Source organism: Canis lupus, chromosome 4 (assembly GCF_048164855.1).
Source record: "Canis lupus baileyi chromosome 4, mCanLup2.hap1, whole genome shotgun sequence".
NCBI classification, from domain to species: Eukaryota; Metazoa; Chordata; class Mammalia; order Carnivora; family Canidae; genus Canis; species Canis lupus.
This window is the reverse complement of record NC_132841.1, coordinates 20,323,275-20,349,516: the sequence shown is the minus strand read 5'-3', so window position 1 is coordinate 20,349,516 and position 26,242 is coordinate 20,323,275. Positions and strand designations below refer to the sequence as shown.

Here is a 26,242-nt window from a genome sequence, read left to right as displayed (position 1 = left end):
TCCACAGTTTTTTGTTTTTGTTTTTTTCACTGTCCTCACAGGGTCCTTTGCAGCAAAAACGGTTTTAATTTTGATAGAGTCTAGTATATAAATTTTTTACTTTTATGCATTCTGCTTTCAGTGTCAAGTTAAAAAACTCTGTCTACTTCTAGATGCTGAAAGTTTCTCCTTTTTTTTTTTTTGGAAGTTTTACACTTTTAAGTTTTACATTCAAGTCTGTGACCATTTTGAGTTTTTGTGTAATTTGTGAAGTTTAAGTCAAGGTGTATGTTTTTGCCTGTTGATGTCCAGTTGTTACAGCAGCACTCCTTGAAAAACCATTCATCCGTCCATTGAGTTACTTTTGCACCTGTGTTTTAAAAAAACAAAAACCCCCAAAAAACATGAAGCCTGGCTGGCTTAGTTGGAAGATCACGTGACTCTTGATTTTGGGATTGTGAGTTTGTTTAAACCCCACATTAGGTGTAGAGATTACTTAAATAAGTAAATATTTTAAAAAACCCGTTGGGCATATTTGACTGATGCAAACATTCTCAACAGTATATTCACAGATAGGATTCAGCAGTGTATTAGAAGGTTTATATACTGTGAACAAGTGGGATTTATTCCCATGATGGAAGGATCATTCAGCAAGAAAATCTATTAATGTGATCCTCCAGGTTTTAATTTTTGACATGCCTATATCATTAAATTTGAAGTGACTTTCTTGTATAAAGTATAAAGCCGGATAAGGTTTTTATCTACTCTCCAGTCTGGTTTTTAGTTGTTTTGATTTCTGTCTTTTAAAATGTACATGGTAGGGTTGCCTGGGTGGCTCAGCAATTTAGCATCTGCCTTTTGGCCCAGGGTGTGATCCCGGAGTCCCAGGATCAAGACCTACATCGGGCTCCCTGCATGGAGCCTGCTTCTCCCTCTGCCTGTGTCTCTGCCTCTCTCTCTCTCTCCACATCCCCCCCCACCCCGTGTCTCTCATGAATAAATAAAAAATAAAATCTTAAAAAAATATATTTTAAAAAAATGTACATGGTACATATAGACCATTTGCATTCATCTTAAATATAGATACATGTTAGGGCTTAAGACTGCCATTTAATTTTTGTTTCATGTTTTCTGTAGTTTTTGTTTTTGTTTTGTTTTGTCTTAGTAATCTCTACACCCATCTTGGGGCTTACCCTCACAACCCTGAGATCAAGAGTTACATGTTCTATCAGCTGAGGCAGCCAAGCACCCTTCTCTCTTTTTTGATTCCGTTCCTTTTTCCTGCCTTATCCATTACTTGAACATTTTTTAGAATTCCATTTTGATTTCTCTATAGTGTTTTTGTGTGATCTATTTGCATAGCTTTTAATGGATGCTCTGTTGTTCTGTGCATTACATTATATGTATAGAACTTATAGTCCATTGATTTTGTCATTTTACTAGTGCTAGTGAAGTTTTGGAAAGCTTACTTCCATTTATGTTCCTTATCTTATCCTATATATGATTGCCTTAAATATTTTCTTATGTAGATTATGGCAGACTGTTCTAATTTTTGCTTCAACCATCAAATATAATTTGGAGGAAATGAAAAACCTAATGTGTATTTATCTGTATTTTTGCTTACTATGTTCTTCCCTCTTGATGTTCCACATTTCTGTTTTTAGAATTCTAATTATGTTGTGTTTCATGTTTTTTTTTTTTATTTATCATATTTGAAGTTTTCTCAGCTTATTGAATCTATAGATTTAATATCTCTTGACAGACTTGGGACATTTTTAGCCATGATTGCTTCTAGGAGTTTCATCTCCTTCCTCTTTCTTTTCTTCTAGGACTGTGAAGACAGAAATGTTCAATCTTTTTTTTTTTAAGATTTTATTTATTTATTTATTCATGAGAGACACAGAGAGAGAGGCAGAGACATAGACATAGGCAGAGGGAGAAGCAGGCTCCCCACTGGGAGCCTGATTCGGGACTTGATCCCAGGACTCTGGGATCACTCCCTGAGCCAAAGGCAGATGCTCAACTGCTGAGCTACCCAGGTGTCCTGGAAATGTTCAATCTTTGAATTATTCCACGGATCTGTCAGTCATTGTTCATTCTTATTTTTCTTCAGGCTGTTTTCTTTCTGTTAATCAGGCTATGTAATTTATATTTTTCTGTGTACTCAGTTCACTGTATCTTTGCCCTCTCCCCTGCTGTTGAGTATAATTCCATGATTTTAAATTTTTGGTTATTATATTTTCAGTTCTAAAATTTCCATTTGCTTTTTCTTTTTTCCTCTATTTTTTTGTTGAGACTTTCTGTGGGTTTTTTTTTTTTTAATTTCATTCAAGTATGTTTATAGTTGCTCAATAAAACATTTTTATCATGGCTGCTTTAAAATCTTTGTCATATACTAAAATAAATAAATAAATAAAAATAAAAAAATAAAATCTTTGTCATATACTCTTGATCTTGGGGTGGTGAGTTTGAGCCCACATTGGGTATAGAGATTACTTAAATAAATAAAAAGTTTAAAAAATTATTAACTTCCTGCCTCTCGAGTGTTTCAGTTTTCCATTTGGAAATACTCAATTTGAGCATTGTTATAGTATCCAGAAAATTTACTTGATTTTTCAATTAATAGTAAAAAAACACTAAAATTTTTTTGCATACCATAAATGTTTCAGAATTAAACAATATTGGGGAATTCCTCTTGTTTCAGACAAAAATCTTCATTTTGAACTTTTAATTTAAAAACTGGTGAGTACCTGGCCTGCTCAGTCAATGGAGCACAAAACTCTTTTTTTTTTTTAAATTAAAAAAAAAATTTTTTTTTGGAGCACAAAACTCTTGATCTTGGGGTTGTAAGTTCAAGCCCTACATTGGGTGTAGAGGTTACTTAAAAGTAAAATCCTAAAAAAAATAAATAAATAAGGGGTGCCTGGGTAGCTTAGCTAAGTGTCTGCCTTCAGCTCAGGTCATGATCCTGGAGCCTCAGGATCAGGCCCCACATGGGGCTCTCTGCTCAGCAGGAAGTCTGCTTCTTCCTTTGCCTCTCACCCAGCTCCATGTTCTCTTTCTCTCTCTCTCTTTCTCTCTCTCTCTCAAATAGATAAAATCTTTAAAAATAAATGAATAAGTGAATAAAATATGGGAAAAATAAGTCACATTACTTGGATATGTTAGATAATCCATCTATTTTCTTTCTTTGTTTTTAGCGTATAGTTGCAACAACATGTATGGGAATAAACCATCCAATATTTTCTCGTAAAACTTTTGATTTTTGTATTGTGGATGAAGCCTCTCAAATCAGCCAACCAATCTGCCTAGGGCCACTATTTTTTTCTCAGAGATTTGTGTTGGTGGGGGATCATCAACAGCTTCCTCCCCTGGTGCTAAACCGTGAAGCAAGGTAATCAGACATTGAAGTTTTAATTTTATTTTAATTTTTTAATTTTTTAATTTTTTTTGAAGTTTTAATTTTAAATTAGATTCTTCTTATGGGACAGTTTCAGTGCACTGATAAGCCTTAATTTGATTTGTTGACAGAGCTCTTGGCATGAGTGAAAGCTTATTCAAGAGACTGGAGCAGAATAAGAATGCTGTTGTACAATTAACTGTGCAGTACAGAATGAACAGGTATTTATAAATGTCAGCTATGAGTGAAATTCATGTTGATTTTTATCTACCAAAACTAAAATTATTTTTGTAATTGCCGTAGTAAAATTATGTCCTTAAGTAACAAACTGACATATGATGGAAAGCTGGAGTGTGGATCAGATAAAGTGGCCAATGCAGTAGTAAACCTACCTAACCTTAAAGATGTAAAGCTGGAACTGGAATTTTATGCTGATTATTCTGAAAATCCTTGGATGATTGGAGCATTTGAGCCAAACAATCCTGTTTGTTTTCTTAATACAGACAAGGTAACAAAAAAACCCAAATCTGAATATTTGCTTTGGTTTTTTTCTTTTTATCCTGTTATTTAAATTCTTCAGTTTTTAATAGTAAATGCTTTAGTGGAGCATATCAGTAAAAACTAGTGTACTTCTTACTTCAACATAAAGAATCTTTTCTTTCTGTAGAGCCAGTGTCTTTGGAAGGAGATTTATTCTGGGGAATAATAGATGTCAAAATTGACTTTTGAAGGAGGAAAGCTAGAAAGTGAACTCAAGTGTATAAAGAAAAGAAGTTGGCATTGATATTATCAAAGGGCTGAATTTAAAATAGAGATTTTATTTTTTAGAGCAGTTTTAGGTTCATAGCAAAATTGAACTTCACAGTACATATATTTACTACCTCCTGCCTCCACATACTCACATAAAGACTGTTTAACAGGGGCACCTGGGTGACTCAGTGGTTAAGCATCTGCCTTGGGCTCAGGTTGTGATCCCGGGGTGCAGGGATCAAGTCATGAGTGAATAAATAAAATCTTTTTTTTTTTTAAATTTTTATTTATTTATGATAGTCACAGAGAGAGAGAGAGAGAGAGGCAGAGACACAGGAAGAGGGAGAAGCAGGCTCCATGCACCGGGAGCCCGATATGGGATTCGATCCCAGGGAGCCCGATATGGGATTCGATCCCAGGTCTCCAGGATCACGCCCTGGGCCAAAGGCAGGCGCCAAACCGCTGCGCCACCCAGAGATCCCTGAATAAATAAAATCTTAAAAAAAAAAGACCACTTTATAAACTTATTAAATAAAACTCTTCACAAGGACTATAAATGACTTCTTATTTCTAGGAACTAAGTTTTGACCCTGTTATTTCTACAGTTTATCTTATTTAATGCTTCTCAGCATTGATTTGGAAGTCTTTACATGACTTCAGATAAAAAATAGTGATGAATTATATGTATGCATATTACTATAAAATAATTATATCTTTTGTTATTATGATGAGTGGTTATTAAAAACAGGTCCCCACTTGCAGGGGAACCTGGTGGGCTCAGTCAGTAGAGCATGTGACTCTTGATCTCAGGATTGTGAATTCAAAACCCATGTTGGGCATAGAATTTACTAAATAAGTAAATATATAAATAAATAAATAGGGCCCCACCCTCTGTGCCATGATGGAATTTTCATTCTCTTGGATATTGCCCTTATTAGCATTTCAGGTTCAAGGATTAACAAGTAAGAGCTGGTGGGCACTGGGAAATTTTTCAGTAAACTGACCTCACAAATAGCTGCATTTAGAAACCTTCGTTCTAATGTATTAGTTATCATTTATAATTATTTACCCTGACAGTGATCACTCAGATTCTGTTTTTGGTACTTACATTTCTTCTTTCTTTGCAACAGGATTCCAAGTAAAATGTATTTTTTTAAGATTTATTTATTTGAGAGAGAGAGCACAAGTGGGTGGAGGGGCAGTGGGAGAGGGAAAAGCAGACCCGATGTAGGGCTTGATCTCAACATGGGGCTTGAACTCAAAACCCTGAGATCAGTACCCCAGCCAAAGGCAGATTGAGCCATCCAGGTGCACTCCAAATAAAATGTATAAAAAATAGTCAAAATTGCAGTACTTGGCTGGCTCAGTCAGTAGAGCATGCAGCCCCTGATCTCAGGGTTTTGAGTTCAAGCCCCATGTTGAGTGTGGAGCCTACTTAAAAAATTACAAAAAAATAAAAATTAAAAAATAATAATAACCAAGATTATGTAAGGATTGTGTAGGAGCAAAATAGTCCTTGGAGAGTTTTACCAGGTATGGTAGAACCTGGGGAACTTTATCTGCTCCATTATTTGTATGAACGGCAACAAGAAAATGGAAAGAACACAGATATTAGAGTCAGATCTAAGTTTGGATCCTACTGCTGTGATTTCCTGTGAAGCTTTGGGCGAGTTACTCATCTTTTCTGGCCTTTGTTATTTGTAAATTAGGGGTTAACAAAGTAAAGTACGTGAAGCCCAATGTGTGGTTGGGTCTCAGAGATTTTAATCTGAGCTGTAGGATTTTTAAGATGGGTTGCCTTTGGGTAGCTTTCTGAAGGTGACTAATCTTCATTTTTGTTAATTCTTTCACCTTCCACTCTTTTCTTTTCTTTTCTTTTCTTTTCTTTTCTTTTCTTTTCTTTTCTTTTCTTTTCTTTTCTCTTTTCTTTTTTCTTTTTCTTCCTTGTACTGTCAACTTTTAATATAAAGATATTTTTCATTTGTTTCCACAACTGATAGTATATTCTCTATGGCAACCTGTGTACTGACCGTACTCTTGACTGTTTTCTCTGTGTAGGTTCCAGCACCAGAACAAGTTGAAAAGGGTGGTGTGAGCAATATAACAGAAGCCAAACTAATAGTTTTCCTGACCTCTGTTTTTATTAAGGTAATTAATTCTAAATTTTAAATTTAATTCTAAAATTTTGAGGGCCAATAAATATTAAGGTGATGCATAATATAACATTAGAATGCAAGGAACTCAAGACCTAGCATTAATCTTCATTCATTAAGATGAGAGGACTGAAGCCTAATTGCTTTCATTCTATTTTGAGAAAATTATCTAAGATGTAATTTTTTATAACAGCATTTTCGGTTTCCATTTAGGGTAATTTTTGGTAACATCAGCTAATTCTGATTGTATCAGTATAGGGTTGAATCTGTGTTTAGGGATTGAAAACTTCAGTGTAAGGGATAGCAGAAAGTGTAATGTGTTTCTTTGTACTTTTTTTGTTTTTGTGTAGCAGCACTGTTCTAGTGGTGTGCATTAATCAGACGCATTATGTAAACATGTAATTTAATAATTTAGTAAAGCTTAAATAACAGAAATCAGGATTTTCATTTTCATTGTTTTTCTTTTCTGTATAGGCTGGATGTAAACCCTCTGATATTGGTATCATTGCACCCTACAGGCAGCAGTTAAAGATCATCAATGATTTATTGTTCCATTCTTCTATCAGGATGGTCGAAGTTAACACTGTAGACAAATACCAAGGAAGAGACAAAAGCATCATTCTGGTATCTTTTGTTAGAAGTAATAAAGATGGACCTGTGAGTTCATTATATATATATATATATATATATATATATATATATATTTTAAATATGTATTTATTTATTTGACAGAGAGAGAAAGAGAGAGCACAAGGAGGGAGAGGGAGGAGGAGAAGCAGGCTCCCAGTGGAGCAGAAAGCCCGATGTGGGGCTTGATCCTGGACTCTGGGATCATGACCTGAGCCAAAGGCAGATGCTTATTAACTGACTGAGCCACCCTGGCGCCCCTTCACTGTAATTTTCTGCTGATTTGTTTGGGACATTTTTTTTTCTTTTCTTTTTTTTCAGGTTGTGGTAAAAAACCCATGTAATATAAGATTTAAAATCATCGCTGTTTTTAAGTATACAGTTCAGTGGTGTTAAGTGTATGCACGGTGTTGTGCAGCAGATGTTTTGAACTTTTTCATTTTGCAAAACTGAAACTATACCCATGAATAACAACTCTCCAGTTCCCTCTCCCTCTAGTCCCTGGCAACCACCATTCTGCTTTCTGTCTTTCAATTTGACTAGTTATCTCATATAAGTGGAATTATATGGTTTATTTGTAAGAGAGAGATAGCAAGAGAGAGCACAAGCAGAGACGAGACAGAGAAGCAGACACCCTGCTGAGCAGGGAACCCAATGCAGGACTTGATCCTGGGACCTCAGGATCATGACCTGAGCCAAAGGCAGATGCTTAACCCACTGAGTCATCCAGGTGCCTGGTATTTGATCTTTTTTTTTTTTTTTTTTTTTTTAATTTTTATTTATTTATGATAGTCACACAGAGAGAGAGAGAGAGGCAGAGACACAGGCAGAGGGAGAAGCAGGCTCCATGCACCGGGAGCCCGACGTGGGATTCGATCCTGGGTCTCCAGGATCGCGCCCTGGGCCAAAGGCAGGCGCCAAACCGCTGCGCCACCCAGGGATCCCTTTTTTATCTTTTGTAATTGGCTTGTTTCATTCAGCATGGTGTCCCCAAGATTCATCTGTGTTCTAATATGTATCAGAATTTTATACCTTTTAAGGCTGAATGATACTCCATTGCATGTATATGGCACACTTTGTTTATTCATCTATCAGTGGACATTTGGGTTGCTTCTACCTTTTGGCTGTTATGTTTGGGGCATTTTAAACAAATAGAGGCTTCCTTAGATATACTTCTGATTTTATATACAATTTCATTTTGTTTTTTGCATTTTTACCTATTTTTGCTTCATTTTTCTCTATTATGTGATACCTTCTATATGGTCCTAAAAAATATATGTAGCAAGAAGTCTCCTTGCTACCCAGGTCCTCTTCTACTCAGTTCTTACCCTCACAGATAATCACAATTTGGTGTTTTTTCTTTTTAATTTTAATTTCATTATAATTAATATACAGTGTTAGTTTCAGGTATATAATACAGTGATTAAAAAATTCTGTACTCCGGGCTCATCATGATAAGTGTACTCTAAATCCCCTTCACCAATTTCACCCATTCTCCTACTCACCTTCCCTCTGGTAATCATCAGTTTGTTCTCTATAGTTAAGAGTCCATTTTTTGGTTTGAATTTTTTCTTTGTTCATTTGTTTTGTTTCTTAAATTCCACATGAGTGAAATTATATGGTATTTATCTTTCTTTGACTTATTTCAGTTAGTCTTATACCCATTAGATCCATCCATGTTGTTGCATTTGCAAGATTTCATTTTTTCTTATGGCTGAGTAATATTCCATTATTTATATGTACCACATCTTTATTCATTTATCTGTGGTTGGACACTTGGGCTGCTTCTAAAATTTGGCTATTGTAAATAATACTGCAGTAAACATGGGGTGTGTACATCCTTTTGTGGTTTTTTGATTTGGTTTGGTTTTTGGATTTTTTTTTTTTAAGATTTTCTTTTAATGTATTTATTTGAGAGAGAAAAAATAAGAGAACATCAGGGAAAGGGCAGAAAGAGAGGGAGAAGCAGACTTCCCCCTGAGCAGGGACCCCAACGTGGGGCTCGATCCCAGGACCCCAGGATCATGACCTGAGTTGAAGGCAGATGTTTAACCAACTAAGCCACCCAGGCACCCCTAGGGATTTTATTTATTTATTCATGAGAGACACACACAGAAGAGAGGCAGAGACACAGGCAGAGGGAGAAGCATGAACCTGGAACCTGATGTGGGTCTTGATCCCAGGACCCTGGGATCACACCCTGAGCCAAAGGCCAATGCTCAACCACTGAGTCACCCAGGCATCCCATCCTTTTGAATTGATGTTTTTGTATTCATTGGGTAAATGCCCAGTAGTAAAATTACTGAATCATATGGTAATTCTATTTTTAATTTTTTGAGGAACCCCTATACTGTTTTCCATAGTGGCTGCACTAGTTTGCATTCCCTCGACGAAGCACGGGGGTTCCTTTTCCCTACATCTTTGTCAGCATTTGTTTCTGGGTTTTTTTATTTTTGCCATTCTGTCAGGTGTGAGGTAATTTCTCATTGTGGTTTTGATTTGCATTTCCTTAATAATTAATGTTTTTTCATGTGTTTTCTTCAGAGAAATGTCTGTTCATGTCTTCTCATTTTTTAATTGGATTATTCAGTTTTTTTGGTGTTGAGTTGTATACAATTTGTGTTTTTTTCAGTAACCTATATAATTCCTTTAGGCATAGACAAACAGACATGAATCATTATTCATATTTACCTGTTTTTTTTTTTTTTTTTTTTTTTTTTTTTACAAAGGAGGTAATATATACACTCTAATGGACTCTGCTTTTTTCTTAATTTTTTTTTTTTTTTTTTTTTTTTTTATTTATTTATGATAGTCACACACAGAGAGAGAGAGAGAGAGAGGCAGAGACACAGGCAGAGGGAGAAGCAGGCTCCATGCACCGAGAGCCCGACGTGGGATTCGATCCCGGGTCTCCAGGATCGCGCCCTGGGCCAAAGGCAGGCGCTAAACTGCTGCGCCACCCAGGGATCCCTGCTTTTTTCTTAATAAAATAGCTTGGAGGGATCCCTGGGTGGCATAGCGGTTTGGCGCCTGCCTTTGGCCCAGGGCGCGATCCTGGAGACCCGGGATGGAATCCCACGTCGGGCTCCCGGTGCATGGAGCCTGCTTCTCCCTCTGCCTGTGTCTCTGCCTCTCTCTCTCTCTGTGACTATCATAAATAAATAAAAATTAAAAAAAAATAAAATAAAATAGCTTGGAGATCTTTCCATGTCATCACACAGAGACTTGATTGTGTTCTTACAGTTCCATAGTTTTCTATTGTATGTATATATATGTGTGTGTGTGTGATGGTATATTTAACCACTCCCCTGAGTCTAAGGCTATTACAAGTTTTTTTTTTTTTTTTAATTCATGAGAGACAGAGAGAGAGAGGTGGGGGGTGGGGAGCAGAGACACAGGCAAAGGGAGAAGCAGGCTCCATGCAGGGAGCCCGACGCGGGACTTGATCCCAGGACCCCAGGATCTTGCTCTGGGCCGAAGGCAGGTGCTAAACCGCTGAGCCACCCGGGCTGCCGTATCCATAGAATTTTAAATGTGTCAGTGGATCTTTTTTGGAATATATGCTTAAAGTAGGAAAATAGTTCACAACAAACTGTGTTCTTTGCCAGAACAAACTTAAATGTATAAGAAAACCCAAATAACTGAAAATTCTTTCTTTCAGATTGGTGAACTCCTGAAAGATTGGCGACGTCTTAATGTTGCTATAACCAGAGCCAAACATAAACTGATTCTCCTGGGATGTGTGCCCTCATTAAACCGCTATCCTCCTTTGGGGAAGTTACTTCATCATCTAAACTCAGAAAAATTAATATCCTTTTTGTGTTGTATATGATCACATCTGTGCTATTGTAAGTATTCTATTTATGAGCTTATATAAATTAAAACTTAGTGCCCTGTGCTTTCCATAGGCACATTTCAAAGACCTGATTCTACAAAGGAAAAAGAAAACAATTCACAGGAAGTAATCTTAAGCAAAAAGTGAAATAATGAAGGTGAATGGAAAAGGATAGTTTGTGAAGTGAGAAAGTGATCTGTGCCCTAGGAGCAGGGTACATGCTTCCTAGAACACACCTGGGAAAAGTGGTTACGCCTTCTGGTTCTTCTCACTCCAATTTATAATCTTTTTTTTCCTTTAATCTAGGACAAAGCATTAAAATTTTTTTAAAAATTAAGAGAATTGAAAAAAATTGAGTTATTCTTTGTCATATTGTAGATAATGATTAAAAATCATTTTAAAAAATTACTTGGAGGTCTTAGGCTAAGATATGTAAACTTTATGGTTTAAGTACATTATTATCCACAGAATGCCATAAAATATTTTTTAGCAGTCTTGTAAATCAAATTACAAAATATTAAATAATGTCATAAATGTTTTTGTGTAATTCCATTTTGTGTTAAGTATATCTTCCTTAATTTATTTTACATCATGGATCTTCCATCAGAGGAACATGAAAGTCTTTGTCATGTATTGGGTGATTTTCAAGGAAGATAAAGCATTGTTTTCCTTGATTTCTCATACTGGCATAGTTATCTCCTCTAAATATTACCTGTTATTTGCAATTTGGATATGCTGTGAAAGCAGTGCCTGGTTTGATTGTGAAGATCATTTTTATCCCAAGGAAATGAAATGATATAAATGTTCTCTGTTGAGAGTTCCAGTTTTTTATTTTATTTATTTATTTTTTTGGTATAATCTAGTTAAACACAGTTCTATCACTGTGTAAAATTTAACACACTATTAAATTTTTTCAGTACAGGTGTACCCAAAACTGAAAAGTCTGTTTTATAGATACTTTGTGTTTTTGTGTGAGCTAGAAAGAGTTTGATAAGTTTTTACCAGCTTTAATGATGGATTAACTTTTGGATCTGAGGAACTTTAAAATTTCAATACTGATTTGATTTTGTAGATTTTTATCATTTTGTTTGTTTAAGAGATTAGGTAAAGAAAATTGATTTGTCTTTATCACTTGAGCACAATCTTGTGATGATGAGAAACACGGGTGTGATTCTTTTCTGTGTTTTGAGATCTGTGATTCAAAGACCATTTCGTTGGGTTTTTCCCCTGTTGGTTTTTGGTATAATATACATTTTCACTTTAAACCTAGGCTTTTAGGGCGGCCCCGGTGGCTCAGCGGTTTAGCGCCGCCTACAGCCCAGGGCGTGATCTTGGGGTCCCGGGATCGAGTTCCATGTCCAGCTCCCTGCATGGAGCCTGCTTCTCCCTCTGCCTTTCTCTCTCCTCTCTGTGTATTCTCATGAATAAATAAATAAAATCTTTAATAAAATAAACCTTTTAGGCTTTTAAATTATTACTTATAAATTATTTCCAATTAATTTCTGATTCCCCCTTTCTCACTTGTTATTTTGTATTCGGTATTCTATAGTAGACTTTGATATAAAAGAAAATAATTCTTTCCTTTGAGAAATTTTATTTGCTAAACTGATGGCAAATTAAAAAGGTATGTCCCAGGCAGCCCAGGTGGGTCAGCAGTTTAGCACCGCCTTCAGCCCAAGGTGTGATCTTGGAGACTCAGATCAATTTTTCTCTTTTCTTTTTCTTTTTCTTTTCTTTTCTTTTCTTTTCTTTTCTTTTCTTTTCTTTTCTTTTCTTTTCTTTTCTTTTCTTTTCTTTCTCTTTCTTCTTTCTTTCTTTCTTTCTCTCTCTCTCTCTCTCTTTCTTTCATCTTTTCCTTCCTTCCTTCCTTCCTTCCTTCCTTCCTTCCTTCCTTCCTTCCTTCCTTCTCTTTTCCTCCCTTCCTCACTCCTTCCTTCCCTCCCTCCCTTCCTTCCTGACCAATTTTACCTCAGTGTATCAGTCTTTGGGAGGGGTCATCTCTTTCAAAGTTGTTTTTTCTTTGTTTAAATGAATGTTAAATATGTTAAAATTGTTGCTTCTACCTCATGTTTTTAAAAATTACTTGCAGTTTTTATTAAATAGTTTTCTACTTTTAGACCTGTATGTGTCAGTTATTAATCTTGAATAAGGGCAGCCCGGGTGGCTCAGCGGTTTGGCGCCGCCTTCAGCCCAAGGAGACCCATGTCGGGCTCTCTGCATGGAGCCTGCTTCTCCCTCTGCCTGTGTCTCTGCCTCTCTCTCTCATGAATAAATATATAAAATCTTTTAAAAAAAATCTTGAATAATGATTCACAGTTGTCTAGCATTTTTTTTCAAGTAGTAAATGAAGTTTTCTGAAGTTATTGAACCTTTCAGAAGTTATTTTAATCTGCAAGATGGAGACAGTTCCATTCTCATGGGGTGGTTTTGAAAATGAAAAGGCCTAGGAACTGTACAATTACATGCTCATTCACACTAGAGGGGGCATGGAAAATCAGTGGTGAAAAGATAATGCGATAGTTGGCTATACATATGGAAAAAATGAAATTTGATCCTGTTCCACACCATTCATTAAAATCAATTCTGGGTGCAATTATCAATTCTGGGTGCAATTAAGAGACCTAAATATGAAATTTAAATCTTTGTAAATTCCTCTTTTTAAATTATTTATTTATTTATTTTAAAAGATTTTATTTATTTCTTCATGAGAGACACAGAGAGAGAGGCAGAAACACACAGGCAGAGGGAGAAGCAGGCTCTCTATGGTGACCCTGATGTGGGACTCGATCCTAGGACCCCAGGATCACACCCTGAGCCGAAGGCAGACACTCAACCACTGAGCCACCCAGCTGCACCCAAAACGTTTTTAAATTAAATGTAGAATTCAGTAGTTTTTAGTTTTTAAACCATAAATTCAACTACAAGAAAAGTAAGAATTTATATTTATCAAAGGTCTCCATAAAGAGGGAAAATATTAGCCAGAAAATGGCGACACATTACTGACACCAAACTAGTATGTAGAATATTAGGTAATGTATATAGGCCAGTAAGAAAAAGATAAGGCAATAGAAAAATAGGCTAAAGACCTGAACAGTTTTTTTGCATAGAGACTCCAAATATTAAAACATGGGGAAAGTGCTCAGCATCATTAGTAATGAGATCTATACAAAATAGACCCATCCTATAATCCCCCAGAAGATTGGCCAAAAAAATGAAGAGATTCTCACAATTCCAAGCATTAGAATGAACATGGAACAACAGAAAAACCATACTGCTGATATGAGAGTACATTTTGAGAAAAGTTTTGAAAAGTTTGCCTTGCATTTATTTATTTTTAAGGATTTATTTATTTTAAAGAGCTAATGAGCAGGGAGAGGGGCAGAGGGAAGAGAGGGAATCTCAAGCACACTCCCTGCTGAGTGCAGAGCCCAAGGACAGGGTGCTAGATCTCAGGATCCTGCCATCGTGACCTGAGCCAAAGTCAAAAGTAGGATGCTTAACCAAATGAGCCACCCAGGCGCCCCGCCCATAAATTTAAAGAAAGGCATATCTTATTTTCAGTTATTCTATGCCTAATTATATGCCCTAACAACGCTCTTGGACATTGACATAAGGACATGCACAATTTGGAAACACCCCAACCTGGAACTTCTCTTGGACATGGATGATGTTGAACAAGTAACAAAATTTTTACTGTTACTCCATTTGTGAAACGTTTATCAACAGGCAACAATAAACTACATGGTTTAGGGGCACATACTTGTGAGGTAGAAAACAGAAAAGCAAGGAATTCTCATAAAAGCCAGAAGAGTATTTCTCTGGGGGATGGTGAATGGTGGCTAGGGGCAGTTCCCGGGGAGAATGAGTCTATCCTGTGCTTAGTTGATCTGGTGGCAGTCACCCAGTTCACTTTATAATGATTTTTAAAACTGTATGTAGAGAGCAAATGGGAGTCTCACTTATGTCAGGCAGGGGCCTGTGTCAAGCAATGACGCAAGCAGTTAAGGGTACTGCATTAATCAGGTATCCACCAAGACCAACCCCAGCTGACCATACCCCAAAACTGATAACAAGCAGAACCAGAAGAGGTCTGTAGGGGCCGAGACTGATTAAATCCCTTTAAAAGGAGGTGGATTGGGGGTCCCTGGGGCACCTGGGTGGCTCAATGGTTAAGCATCTGTCTTTGGCTCAGGTGATTCCGAAGTCCTGGAATCCAGTCCTGCATCGGTTTCCCGGAGGGAGCCTGCTTCTTCCTCTGCTTATGTCTCTGCCTCTCTCTGTCTCTCATGAAGCAATAAATAAAATCTTTAAAAACTAACAACGGGAGGATTTTGGCAGCAAACCGTCAGCCTCCTCAGACACTGACCCGCTATGTCTGACCACTTAAAAAGGCAGCTGCTGCTGAAGGTTCCGCATGACAATCTCGGAACAGAACTGAGATCCTTCACGGCTCAGACATAATAAGCAGTAAGTGCCGGAGATGACCCTGACAAGAAGGAGGCCTTATCTCAAGGGCGCACTCACACACTAGCTTCTTGTTTGGTTCCATAACTTCCTACCCGGTTATCTTCTGTCTTGTCTGGTAAGAGGCCACGTTAATCACGTGGTGAAATGCCACGGAGTCTGAAATCCTGAACCTGCTTTATAATTATGTTAACCTCGCTCTACGACCTAGTAAAGATGACCTTGTGCAAAGACCTAGCAGCTGTGTGTGCACATTCAGAGTGTGCTCTGGACTTTGTGTAGACGTTTGATACTTTCTTCTCCATGCATGAATATCTCACAGTGAAGAAACCTAATACTATAATGTATAATATAGTATAAACCTAATACTATAGTATTTTATAACTATAAAATACTAAAACCTAATTCTATACTGATCAAGAGAAAAACAGCCCAATTTTCATGAAATACATCCGTCTTTCTAGCTCAGCCACTGCCTTAACAATTGCTAACTGAGGTAATAGCTTACTTGTCCTAAACCGATGTCACCTAGTGCCCTCTGACCATGCGGGTTTTCTTCTGCCTGAAATGAGAAAAAAACCCAGCTCCATCTCTACATCCGTGTCCCTTGCTAAGTGCGGCCCTTCCCATAGCTGGTGTGTTTACTGTCAGAAGTCGTGCCTGGGCTGCCTAGTTCCAGCGGATCTCTGCCTCCTGGCTCCCCGAGGAGCCTGTGAGGCGTGAAGGGAAGTGGCCGCTGCGTCCGAGGAACCCGGCCGCCGCGCGGCTGGAGGCGTCTGCACGTGGCCCACACCCCGGCCGAGCGGCCCGGCGCGCTGGCCAAGCCCCGGCTGCGAGGCCCGCGGTCCGCCCAGGGGCCCGCCCGGCTCCTCAGTCGCGCCGTCTCCCTCACGCCGCTCTTCCTCCTCCTTCCGGTCCGGCTGGACGCGAGGAGGCCTGGCGAGGGCAGGTCCGTTTCCTGCCGGCTGCAGGCCCCACGGACCCCCGCCCCGCTCGCGGCGTCGCGGGACCGCCCGGACGTCCTCCCGCCGCCGGGAGCGCTGTGGGCCGCGGCGGGCCAGCTGGCAGACGCCCTGGCGGCCGCCGCGCGCCTGAGGGGAACTGCTGGCGGGGCCCAGGGCGTCCCCGCCCGAGACCGCGCCGCCGCCGCCATGGGTAAGGGGAGCGGACCAAGAGCCGACCCTGGGCTCTCCGTCCCAGGCTGAAGGCCGCGGCCGGGCGGGGAGAGGGGGTGGTGGTGGGCATCGAGGCCCCGGGGCGCAACTGGGGCCCGAACCGGGGGCCGGGGCCGGGGCTGGGCGGGGGCGCCCGGGGTCGCCATGGCAACGCGCGGCCGCCCCCGATTCCCTCAGGTCTTCGCCCCGGTTCTACGGCCTAATGGCCGAGGGCTCGAGGTCCGACGGCTTCCAAGGGGCGAAGACCGGGCCGGCCGGGGGGCTGCTCCCGGGTCGGTGGAACAGTCGGGGACGGGCGATGACTTTTCAGGTTTGGGGGTGGCGGAGGGAAGACGCGCCTCAGGTTTTGGCCTGGGTGCCTGACGCCGCGGGCGGGAGAGGTGCAGCGATGCGGCGCGGGACCCCGGGTGAGCCCTGCGCGGGGGGTCCTTGCGCGCCCGGGCCCTCTGGGGAGCCTTGGTGCGCGGAGGAAGGGAGGCGGGAGGGGGCCCTAGGCCCGGGCGAGATGCGGGGACTGGCCTTTGGCCTTGTCGGGGCTGCAGCCCGCGAGACACCTCTGCGAGCCTGGGCGGGGCGCGGCCCGAGGGTAATCGCCGCGGGGGCGAAGCTGCTGCCAGCCCCCAGCCCCGACCTGCCTGGGAGCCGCTGCAGATGCGCCCTTTGTCTGCTCGTCGCATCGCGAGTCACAGACCGTGATGGGCACCGTTAAGAAAAATGAGAATTAGTACAGATTATGAAACATCCAAGGGTCCCCTCCCCGCCCCCCAAAAAAGGGAGAATTGTACCACCATGCGGATTTGAAGGAATGATGTGTGTGCAGATTTTCCACCAGGTAGCTTGCTCATAGCAGTTGTGGCTGTTCGCATTTTTTTTTTTAGATCCTGGGATTCCGTTTCAGGCTTCGCCCTTAGCTATCAGCTGAGAACTCGAATGCTAGATCGTTGGGAATCCTGGACTTTTGTTTAGTGAGGGAAAAACTGGTTCACTGAGACTAGTAAATTTGCCAGAGATTTATGACATCCAAATTTCTAGGTTAACTAGGGATGAAATTTGTGGGAAAGAGAAAAAATAGATTTTTGTGAATTGAAAATAATCAATTACAAATCAGTTATTTATTTACTTACTTATTTTAAATATTTTATTTATTTATTCACGAGAGAGAGACAGAAGAGACACAGGCAGAGGGAGAAGCAGGCTCCGTGCAGGGAGCCTGATGCTGGACTCAATCCTGGGACTCGATCCCGGGACTTCAGGATCACTCCCTGGGCGGAAGGCAGGCGCTAAACTGCTGAGCCACCCAGGGATCCCCAAGTTTTTCCTTTATTTTAAAGTGGATCCGTTAACTTAGTTTTTGACTAAATCAGCTGTGTGGAAGTGTAGGGAACTTAACTGTGAAACGGCTGTTTTTATTTCCTCTGGGAAAATAAAGGTGTTATGCAATACAGAATTACAGTTGCGATGAAAAAACAAGATGGAAAGAGGGTTAAAATGAGCGAAAGAGGGGCACTTGGGTGGCGCAGTTAAGTAAGTGTCTGCTTGAGCTCAGATCAAGATCCCAGGGTCCTGGGAATCGGGACCCACATCAGGCTCCCTCTTCAGCAGGGAGCCTGCTTCTCCCTCTCCCTCCTGCTCCCTCTGCTTGTGCTCTCTTTTTCTCTCTCTATTAAATAAATAAATACAATCTTTAAAAAGGAACTTAAAAAAAAAAACGAATGAAAGAATTGAATGGCTTCTCCTGTATTCCCTTATTTTTTGGTGTGTTTTTATTTATCATGTTTATGGATGATATCATAATCTTAGCATTGTAGCTACCTTTTACTGCCAATTTATTCTGAACATTTTTTGCTTTGTGATTTATCCGTAGACCATGCCTGCTGTCTACCTTTTCATGAAACTCTTAGATATGTTGTTTATTACTCCAAACTTATCTACACAAAACATCATTTAAAAAAAAAAAAAACAAACTCATTATCTCTGAAGACGTACTACTAAAGTAAAACAAATACCAGAAAAGAACCAAGTTGCACGATCTTGAGAATAATTCATAAACTTTGGGGTGGACATGGTAGTGTTCTCTGGTATGTGTGAGAGAGACCTAAAGGGAAGTTAACCTAGGGGTGTGGATTAGTTAGGGAGACTAATTTGTCAACCAAGGAAAAACAAATCATTGTTGGTTTTATAAGGGGAATGAAAGGGTTTGTGTATTTTTCAGTGTCATGTCTTGCAAATGATGTTGATCTCCTTTCTTGTGCTTTCAGCTACAAAAGACCCCACAGCTGTAGAGAGAGCAAACTTGTTAAACATGGCTAAATTGAGTATCAAAGGACTCATTGAATCTGCTCTAAGCTTTGGCCGCACTTTGGATTCTGACTATCCTCCCTTGCAGCAGTTCTTTGTTGTTATGGAACATTGTCTGAAACACGGTCTTAAAGGTATCATGAGATTTTAAAAAAACTAATTAAATTTAAAATCCCCCCATTTCCATCTTAAACATCCTTGAAAATGTGATATTTGTTGAGGCCATAATTATTGTTACTTTATGTTTAAAAATACTGGGTGGGGGACACCTGGGTGGCTCAGCGGTTGAGTGTCTCGTCTGCCTTTGGTTCAGGGTGTGATCCAGGGGGCCCTGGGATCGAGTCCCACATCGGGCTTCCTGCATGGAGCCTGCTTCTCCCTCTGCCTGTCTCTGATGAATAAATAAAATCTTAAAAAAAAAAAAAAAATACTGGGTGGGTTGGTTTTGGGAGAAAACAGCCTACTGCTTTATGTTTTCTAATTGTCTTCAGAAAATGCCTTGTTAGTGTTTTGTAAAAACATTTGAAAAAAAAATTTGATTTTTCATTTCTTTCAATATACTCTGAACTGATTTCTATTTTCTAGGAAGTTATAGTTATTTAAAAATTTTTAAGCTTAGTGACTCCAATATGAAGTCTTATTACTAGTTTGAGCCTCTTGGCACCCTGGCACGTATCTAGAAAGGTTATCTTCTGGACTGGATTATTGTAGGAAAGTGAACGCTCCCTGGAAATTATGATAATATTGGATATTTTCATCTGTACAGTTAATACTGGTTTATCATCATGTAAAAAGTTTATATTAGATTTAGCTATTTAATATACATAGTATAATAACTGTTCTTTTACTTATTGTAATAACAGTTGTTGGTATTTTGGTCTTTAGTGCTTCTGATCAGCTATGTGAAGGGCTATGTAAGAGTTTATACTAACTTGACTATTACAAAGCTAAAAGAAACTTGGTTCCTTATGGGTATACTAGAAACCTGGCTAAGTTGGGAAGGCCTAGACATTCTGACTAAGGTACATGAAAATGGGGGTAAATGTAAACAGCACAAGAGGAGATTTACATAAACATGGTTTTTAAAAAATGTACTTCAAATTTTAATAAAATGTACTGCCAAAGGAGCCTTGGCATCAAAATTTAAGAAACTTGCAAATAGGGATCCCTGGGTGGTGCAGCAGTTTGGCGCCTGCCTTTGGCCCAGGGCGCGATCCTGGAGATCCGGGATCGAGTCCCGTGTCGGGCTCCCGGTGCATGGAGCCTGCTTCTCCCTCTGCCTATGTCTCTGCCTCTCTCTCTCTCTCTCTCTCTCTCTGTGTGACTATCATAAATAAATAAAAATTAAAAAAAAAAGAAACTTGCAAATAGAACTTCAATAAAAACAAATTAAAATAAATAAATAATAATTTTTAAAAATTTGAGAAATTATGTGATGTTATTAAAGTATTCATTTCTCTTTTTGTTTGTTAAAAATTTTAGCTGAGATATAATTAATACATTAGTTTCAGGTGCACAACATAATGATTTGATATTTTTATGTATTGTGGAATGATCACCATACTGTCTAATTGATATCCATGCACATACATAGTTAAAATTATTTTTTCTTATTATGAACTTTTAAGATTTACACTCTTAGCAACTTACAAATACACAATACTATTAACTGTAGTCATCATGCTGTATATTACATCCCTATGTCTTATTTTATAACTGAAAGTTTATTTTTTTTATTTTTATTTTTTTAATTTTTATTTATTTATGATAGGCACACAGTGAGAGAGAGAGGCAGAGACACAGGCAGAGGGAGAAGCAGGCTTCATGCACCGGGAGCCTGACGTGGGATTCGATCCTGGGTCTCCAGGATGGCGCCCTGGGCCAAAGGCAGGCGCTAAACCGCTGCGCCACCCAGGGATTCCGAAAGTTTATATTTCTTACCCATTTCCTTTACCCCCACCCTCTGCCTCTGCATCAATCTGTTCTGTACCTATGAATTTGGTTTCTGTTTTTTAGATTCCACTATTTCTTTAGTTAAAGACAAAGTAATTTTTAAAAATTACAAATAATAGTAAAACCTACTCTTTTTGTACAAGAATCAAACAACATAGAAGCACCTAGAGCAAAAACAATTTCCTTCATTGTCTTCCATTCATCTCCCTAAAGGGAATTCTTGTCATTCTTCTGAGGCTCTTTTCCTTTTTTTTTTTTTTTTTTTTACTCTGCATAGAATTATGCTAGTATTATTATTCTGTGACTTTGTTTAAAAAAAAATTAATGATATGGTTTGGAGATCTTTCCATTTATGTTGAGGTCTTTGTCACATTTTTAATGGCTCTATATAATGGCATAGTATATGTGTGCCAAAACTTACTTAATTGCCCTCCTCTTAATGTACCATTAGGTTGTTTCCAATTTTTTACTATTAAAATTGTGCTGTTAAGAACATGTTTTGGATATATGTGTTTATATGCTTGTTCTGTAGGATAGGGTTCCTCAGAGTAGAATCACTGGGTCAAAGGATATAGGCAACTGGCCTCTATGAAGGCTTCATGGTTTTATCAAATGTCAGTGGATGTAGGTGTGTTTCCCCACATTTTGCCTACTCTTGATACTATCCGTTTCTGCTTTTTTCAATACATCAGGAACTCACCAGTCTGATCTAACAACCTGGAGGATTTTGTTTTGTTTTAGTTTTTTTAATTTTTAAAAACATTTAAAAGATTTTTTCAATTTTAATTTTTTTAATACTTTCAGTTTTATTTATTTATTTTTTAAGATTTCATTTATTTATTTCTTAGAGCACAAGCAAGGGAAGCAGCAGGCCAAGGGAGGAGAAGCAGGCTCCTCACTGGATAGGGAACCTGATGGCTGGTTCCATCCCAGGCCCCTGGGATCATGACCTGAGTGAAGGCAGACTTTTAACTGACTGAGCCACCCAGGTGCCCCATACCTTGAGTTTTAATTTGCTTTTTGAAAAGCTTTCTATTTAAAAAAAAATAGCAGTGACCTAAATCTTTATTTTCCCTTAGGCTACAGAAATGGAATTTGCTAAATGATGGCCAAATAGTTCAATTTTAAGCTTTTTTTCTGAATTTATTTTCCTTTACTTCACAAAATGTCATAAGGCATGTCCTAACAGTCATATCATAGGCTTGTCTTGATGAATCATTATGAAGCCACATTGTGCTGATTAATTTTTTCCCCCCAAGGGAAAATTGCCTACCTTGTCCTTGATTGGTGATTGTCCTTGAGTGGTACATATAATAGGTGCCCTTGATCTGCAGGAGATCTGGTCAGTATTAAGAAAGAAATGTATAGTGATTTCATGGTTTTATATTACCCAATTCTCAGAATAAAAAGTCACAATTTTTCATGTTAAAAGTAAAATAACTGGACGCCTGGGTGGCTCAGTCAAGTGTCTGCCTTTGGCTCAGGTCATGATCCGGGTCCCGGATTTGAGCCCCAAGTCCTGCTCCCTGCTCAGTGGAGAGTCTGCTTCTCCCTCTCCTTCTGCTGTTCCCCCTCTGTCAAATAAATAAAATCTTTAAAAAAGTGAAATAACTTTTTATTTGTCCTTGGTTTATTTAATAAACTGATAAAAATCAAACTACTAGGGCTGCCAGCATTTTAATTTTTGGTACTGGTAAAGAATAAGGCCTGTTGTTTTTTTTTACTTTGATTATGTGCCTGCATATTTCTGATAGGGAAGAATGGCCAAGATATATTTATGTGTGTATGTTTGTTTATTTTCTTTTTTTTCATATTTCTGATAAGAAAAAAATACCAGGATCCTGATGAACAGGTTCCTGATCAACAGTGCTGTGTTGTGATAGGAGAGGAAGGTTTCTGAATAAGTGTATTTTAAATTAGGAATGTTGAAACTAAAAAAAAAAAAAAAAAAAAAAGGAACGTTGAAACTAAATATTTAAAAGGTAGCTATTTCAACTTTATGTTTTTATTTTTTTTTTTAAAGATTTATTTATTTATTCATGATAGACACAGAGAGAGGCAGAGACACAGGCAGAGGGAGAAGCAGGCTCCATGCAGGGAGCCTGATGTGGGACTTGATCCCGGGACTCCAGGATCACACCCTGGGCCAAAGGCAGGCGCCAAACCGCTGAGCCACCCAGGGATCCCCTTATTACAACTTTATATATTGAAGTTGTATGCATTATATATACTTTTTTTTTTTCAGTAAGAAAATCATTTTTGAGTTATAACAAAACAATCTGGGGCCCTTTGGAACTGGTAGAGAAATTGTACCCAGAAGCGGAGGAAATAGGAGCCAGTGTTCGGGATTTACCTGGTCTTAAGTAAGTAATCTTATTTCTTGTTCATTTCTAACCACAGAAGTATATTTGCTGTTCCTTAAAAGTAGTTCACACCCTCTTAATCTTCTCTCAGCCTTAGTAGCCTTCTTCCATTCTCTTCTAATAAAATTCTGTTCTTTCTTTATGGCTCAGCTCAAATTTCATTTTCTTTATGAAATTTCTCTTAGTCCCTTTAGCAAGAATTAACTGCTTTTTCTTTTATACCTTATCACTATAGTCACTCCTTTATTATGTATCACTGATTTTACATTGTATTTCAAGAAACTACAGGTCCCTTTAAGACAGGATGTATCAATCATGCATTTCTATTTCCTGAGTGTTAAGCTAATTTGCAGTAGTAAGCTAGTAGGCAACCAGTAACTATTTGTTGAAGACTGATTTAGGTTAAATCCAAGGCAAAGGCTCAGGAGATTTGAATTCTCAGATAAGCTATTTATATATATGGAGCTTGTGCAAATTACTTTTCTTTCTCTTAAAATTGGGACCTATAGTGTCATCTGCCCATTTCACTACACAAATGTATGTAAAATGTTATAAAAGCTTAATAAAGATTTAAAATGATAAAGCCAAGTTCTTATGTTTTCCTTTAGTTTATCATAAATCTTGTGAATGAGATAGCCTGTCAGATCAGTTTGCTTTCTCTTAGCTTAATAATTGAGAGTTTTACATGTTATAAGGAATATAATAATGTTTTCTTGTTGTTAATATCCAAATATTTCCAAGTTGGATTTAATTGAATGATAAAAGTAAATGGCTACTATTTATTAAGCACTGTCTCAGGGTAATAAAATAATTGGTTTATGTGAATTATCTCATTTAGTGCTTACATCAGTCTTACAGGATAGAGATTATTATAATAAGTGCATAGAACTGAAAAATAAAGGTCAGAGGAGTTAACAGTTAATAAGTGGCAGAGCCAGGTTTCAAACCCAGTTTTAAAATTTATTAAATTTATTATTATTATTTTTGTAAGTAATCTCTCTACCCATTGTGCGGCTTAAACTCATGACACTGAGATCAAGAGTTGCATGCCTGACTGAGCCAGCCAGATGTCCCTCAGACCTAGTTTTTAGAGTTAAATAGCAAGTGATGTTCATATTTATGTTTCTTTTTTTTAATAAATAAATTTTTTTAAAGATTTTATTTATTTATTCATGAGAGGCAGAGAGAGAGGCAGAGACACAGGCAGAGGGAGAAGCAGGCTCCATGCAGGGAGCCCAATGTGGGACTCGATCCTGAGACTCCAGGATCACGCCCTGGGCCGAAGGCAGGCGCTAAACCGCTGAGCCACCCAGGGATCCCCATATTTATGTTTCTTATAATGGCATAGAGGTGTAGTGATTTTTAGCAAAGACAGAAGAAATAGGGAATTATAACTCTCCAAAAGAGAAATATAAGAAGGGGTGCCTGGCTTGCTCAGTCGGTAAAGCATAATGACTCTTTATCTCGGAGTTGTGAGTTCAGGCCCCACATTGGGTGTAGAGATTATTTTAAAAAGAAAAGAAAAGAAATATAAGATTTGGTCATTTTAATATGAAAATACATGTTCATATTGTTTTTAAAAGCTTAACTCATTAAAAGTAAAAAATTTTCCTTCAAATGGCTAAACCATAAGAAGCTCGTTAGCTGTTTAGTAGTGAAGATTGACTTTCCTCCCGCACTACCTGCCAAAAAGTTCTTTGTATAAGAAAACATAAAAATGTGAATGATATCTTTCTCTTTGAAAAACCATACATATTCTGTAAAACTTGCTTTACTTTTACTAAATGATGGAACTTGGAAAAGAGGTATGAGATTGAATTTTTTAAGGACAACCTCATAGAGAAACATTTGAAAAATAACAAGCATCCTGGTGGTTTCTCTTTTTGATTACCAGGTTGTACCTTCTTAGCTTTGTTATATTTTTAAAATTCAGATATAATGTCAGTTACTTTTTGAAGGCATCATACTGCTTTATTTGATAAATTTTGCATATCCTTTTTTTCCTTTTTTAAACTTTTTTTTTAAGTAACCTCCACACCCAGTGTGAGTCTTGAACTCACAACCTGGAGATCAAGAATCATATGCTCTATTGATTAAGCCAGTCAGGCTCCCCTTGCATATTCATCTCTAGAGGGATAAGCCCATTCGGTCAAAATATTTCATGTAGAGATAATCCTTACTATTTAGAGATTCATTTCATCCAAGTCATAAAATGGTACCTAGATGTCCTATAGGTACAGGTTTACCTTAGAGACTTAAATAGCTTCCAGGAACTGCTTTGCATGGTCAAAGAACTGGCTTTGAACTGTAGAAACAAACTATAGAAACAAAGACAAAACTATGATAAATTGCAGTTTTTCTTTATTAATATGGACCTTGACTGAGAGAGAATATGTAGTCTCTTATAATATATAGACTGGGCCTGTCTTCTGACCTGTTGGTTTTGCTTTTTAGGACCCCTCTGGGTCGTGCAAGAGCATGGCTTCGATTAGCCCTCATGCAAAAAAAAATGGCTGATTACCTGCGTTGCTTAATTATCCAGAGGGATCTCTTAAGGTTAGTACGATTAAATCATGTTCATTTCCATTTTTTAAATCTCATTTATATCCTGTTTTCCAAAAAGAATTACAGATGTAGTACAAAAGCATACATAGAATACCGTAAGATGGTATAAAATAAAAGAAGAACAACAGGAGAGAGAAAATCTTGTAGGGACATAACATGGATCATGAACTAGCCTAAAAAATGAGTACCATTTTCAACCTAAAAAATGAGCTTTGTATTGACCAATAAGAGGGAGATTTATTTATATTTATATGTTATATTTCTTTTTTTTTTTTTTTTTATGATAGTCACAGAGAGAGAGAGAGGCAGAGACATAGGCAGGGGGAGAAAGAAGTAGGCTTCATGCACCGGGAGCCCGATGTGGGATTCGATCCCAGGTCTCCAGGATCGCGCCCTAGGCCAAAGGCAGGCGCCAAACCACTGTGCCACCCAGGGATCCCTATATGTTATATTTCTAAGCTAGTTTCATTTTTTACCTGAATTACAGTTGAATATGAGTAAAAATTTGTGTTGGGATTTAGGGCCTTAATTCAACAGGTTTCTTTTTATTTATTTTTTTAGAGAGGAAGATGGGATTGGGGGCAGAAGCAGAGAAAGAATCCTAAGCAGACTCTATGCCCACCATGGAGCCCACTCGGGGCTCAGTCTCACAACCCTGAGATCATGACCTGAGTGGAAAT

At 38.5% G+C, this 26,242-nt stretch overlaps 2 protein-coding genes across 15 annotated transcripts in view; both read left to right on the top strand.

Annotated features, from left to right (window-relative positions):
* DNA2 (DNA replication helicase/nuclease 2) overlaps nucleotides 1-12,198 on the top strand; it is a 57,313-nt gene extending 45,115 nt beyond the window's left edge. For all 5 annotated transcript variants that reach the window (XM_072823349.1, XM_072823348.1, XM_072823352.1 and 2 more), the window contains 7 exons: nucleotides 3,180-3,373; nucleotides 3,511-3,600; nucleotides 3,683-3,887; nucleotides 6,188-6,277; nucleotides 6,757-6,939; nucleotides 10,571-10,719; nucleotides 11,335-12,198. In XM_072823349.1, the coding sequence (XP_072679450.1) occupies nucleotides 3,180-3,373; nucleotides 3,511-3,600; nucleotides 3,683-3,887; nucleotides 6,188-6,277; nucleotides 6,757-6,939; nucleotides 10,571-10,719; nucleotides 11,335-11,401 (978 nt within the window). In that variant the 3' untranslated portion in view covers nucleotides 11,402-12,198. The remainder of the gene's footprint in view (nucleotides 1-3,179; nucleotides 3,374-3,510; nucleotides 3,601-3,682; nucleotides 3,888-6,187; nucleotides 6,278-6,756; nucleotides 6,940-10,570; nucleotides 10,720-11,334) is intronic.
* A 4,005-nt stretch (nucleotides 12,199-16,203) lies between these two features.
* Nucleotides 16,204-26,242, top strand: part of RUFY2 (RUN and FYVE domain containing 2) — a 51,968-nt gene continuing 41,929 nt past the window's right edge. For 6 of the 10 annotated variants that reach the window (XR_012029467.1, XM_072823311.1, XM_072823316.1 and 3 more), the window contains exons 1-4: nucleotides 16,578-16,790; nucleotides 18,642-18,815; nucleotides 22,880-22,997; nucleotides 25,452-25,553. Coding sequence is in view for 8 of the 10 variants with exons in the window: in XM_072823311.1 (XP_072679412.1) it covers nucleotides 16,586-16,790; nucleotides 18,642-18,815; nucleotides 22,880-22,997; nucleotides 25,452-25,553 (599 nt within the window). In the remaining 2 variants the exon portion in view is untranslated. Of the gene's footprint in view, nucleotides 16,364-16,512; nucleotides 16,791-18,641; nucleotides 18,816-22,879; nucleotides 22,998-25,451; nucleotides 25,554-26,242 lie in introns of those variants that run through there. The other 4 variants (XM_072823317.1, XR_012029468.1, XM_072823312.1 and 1 more) reach the window with 4 other exon arrangements.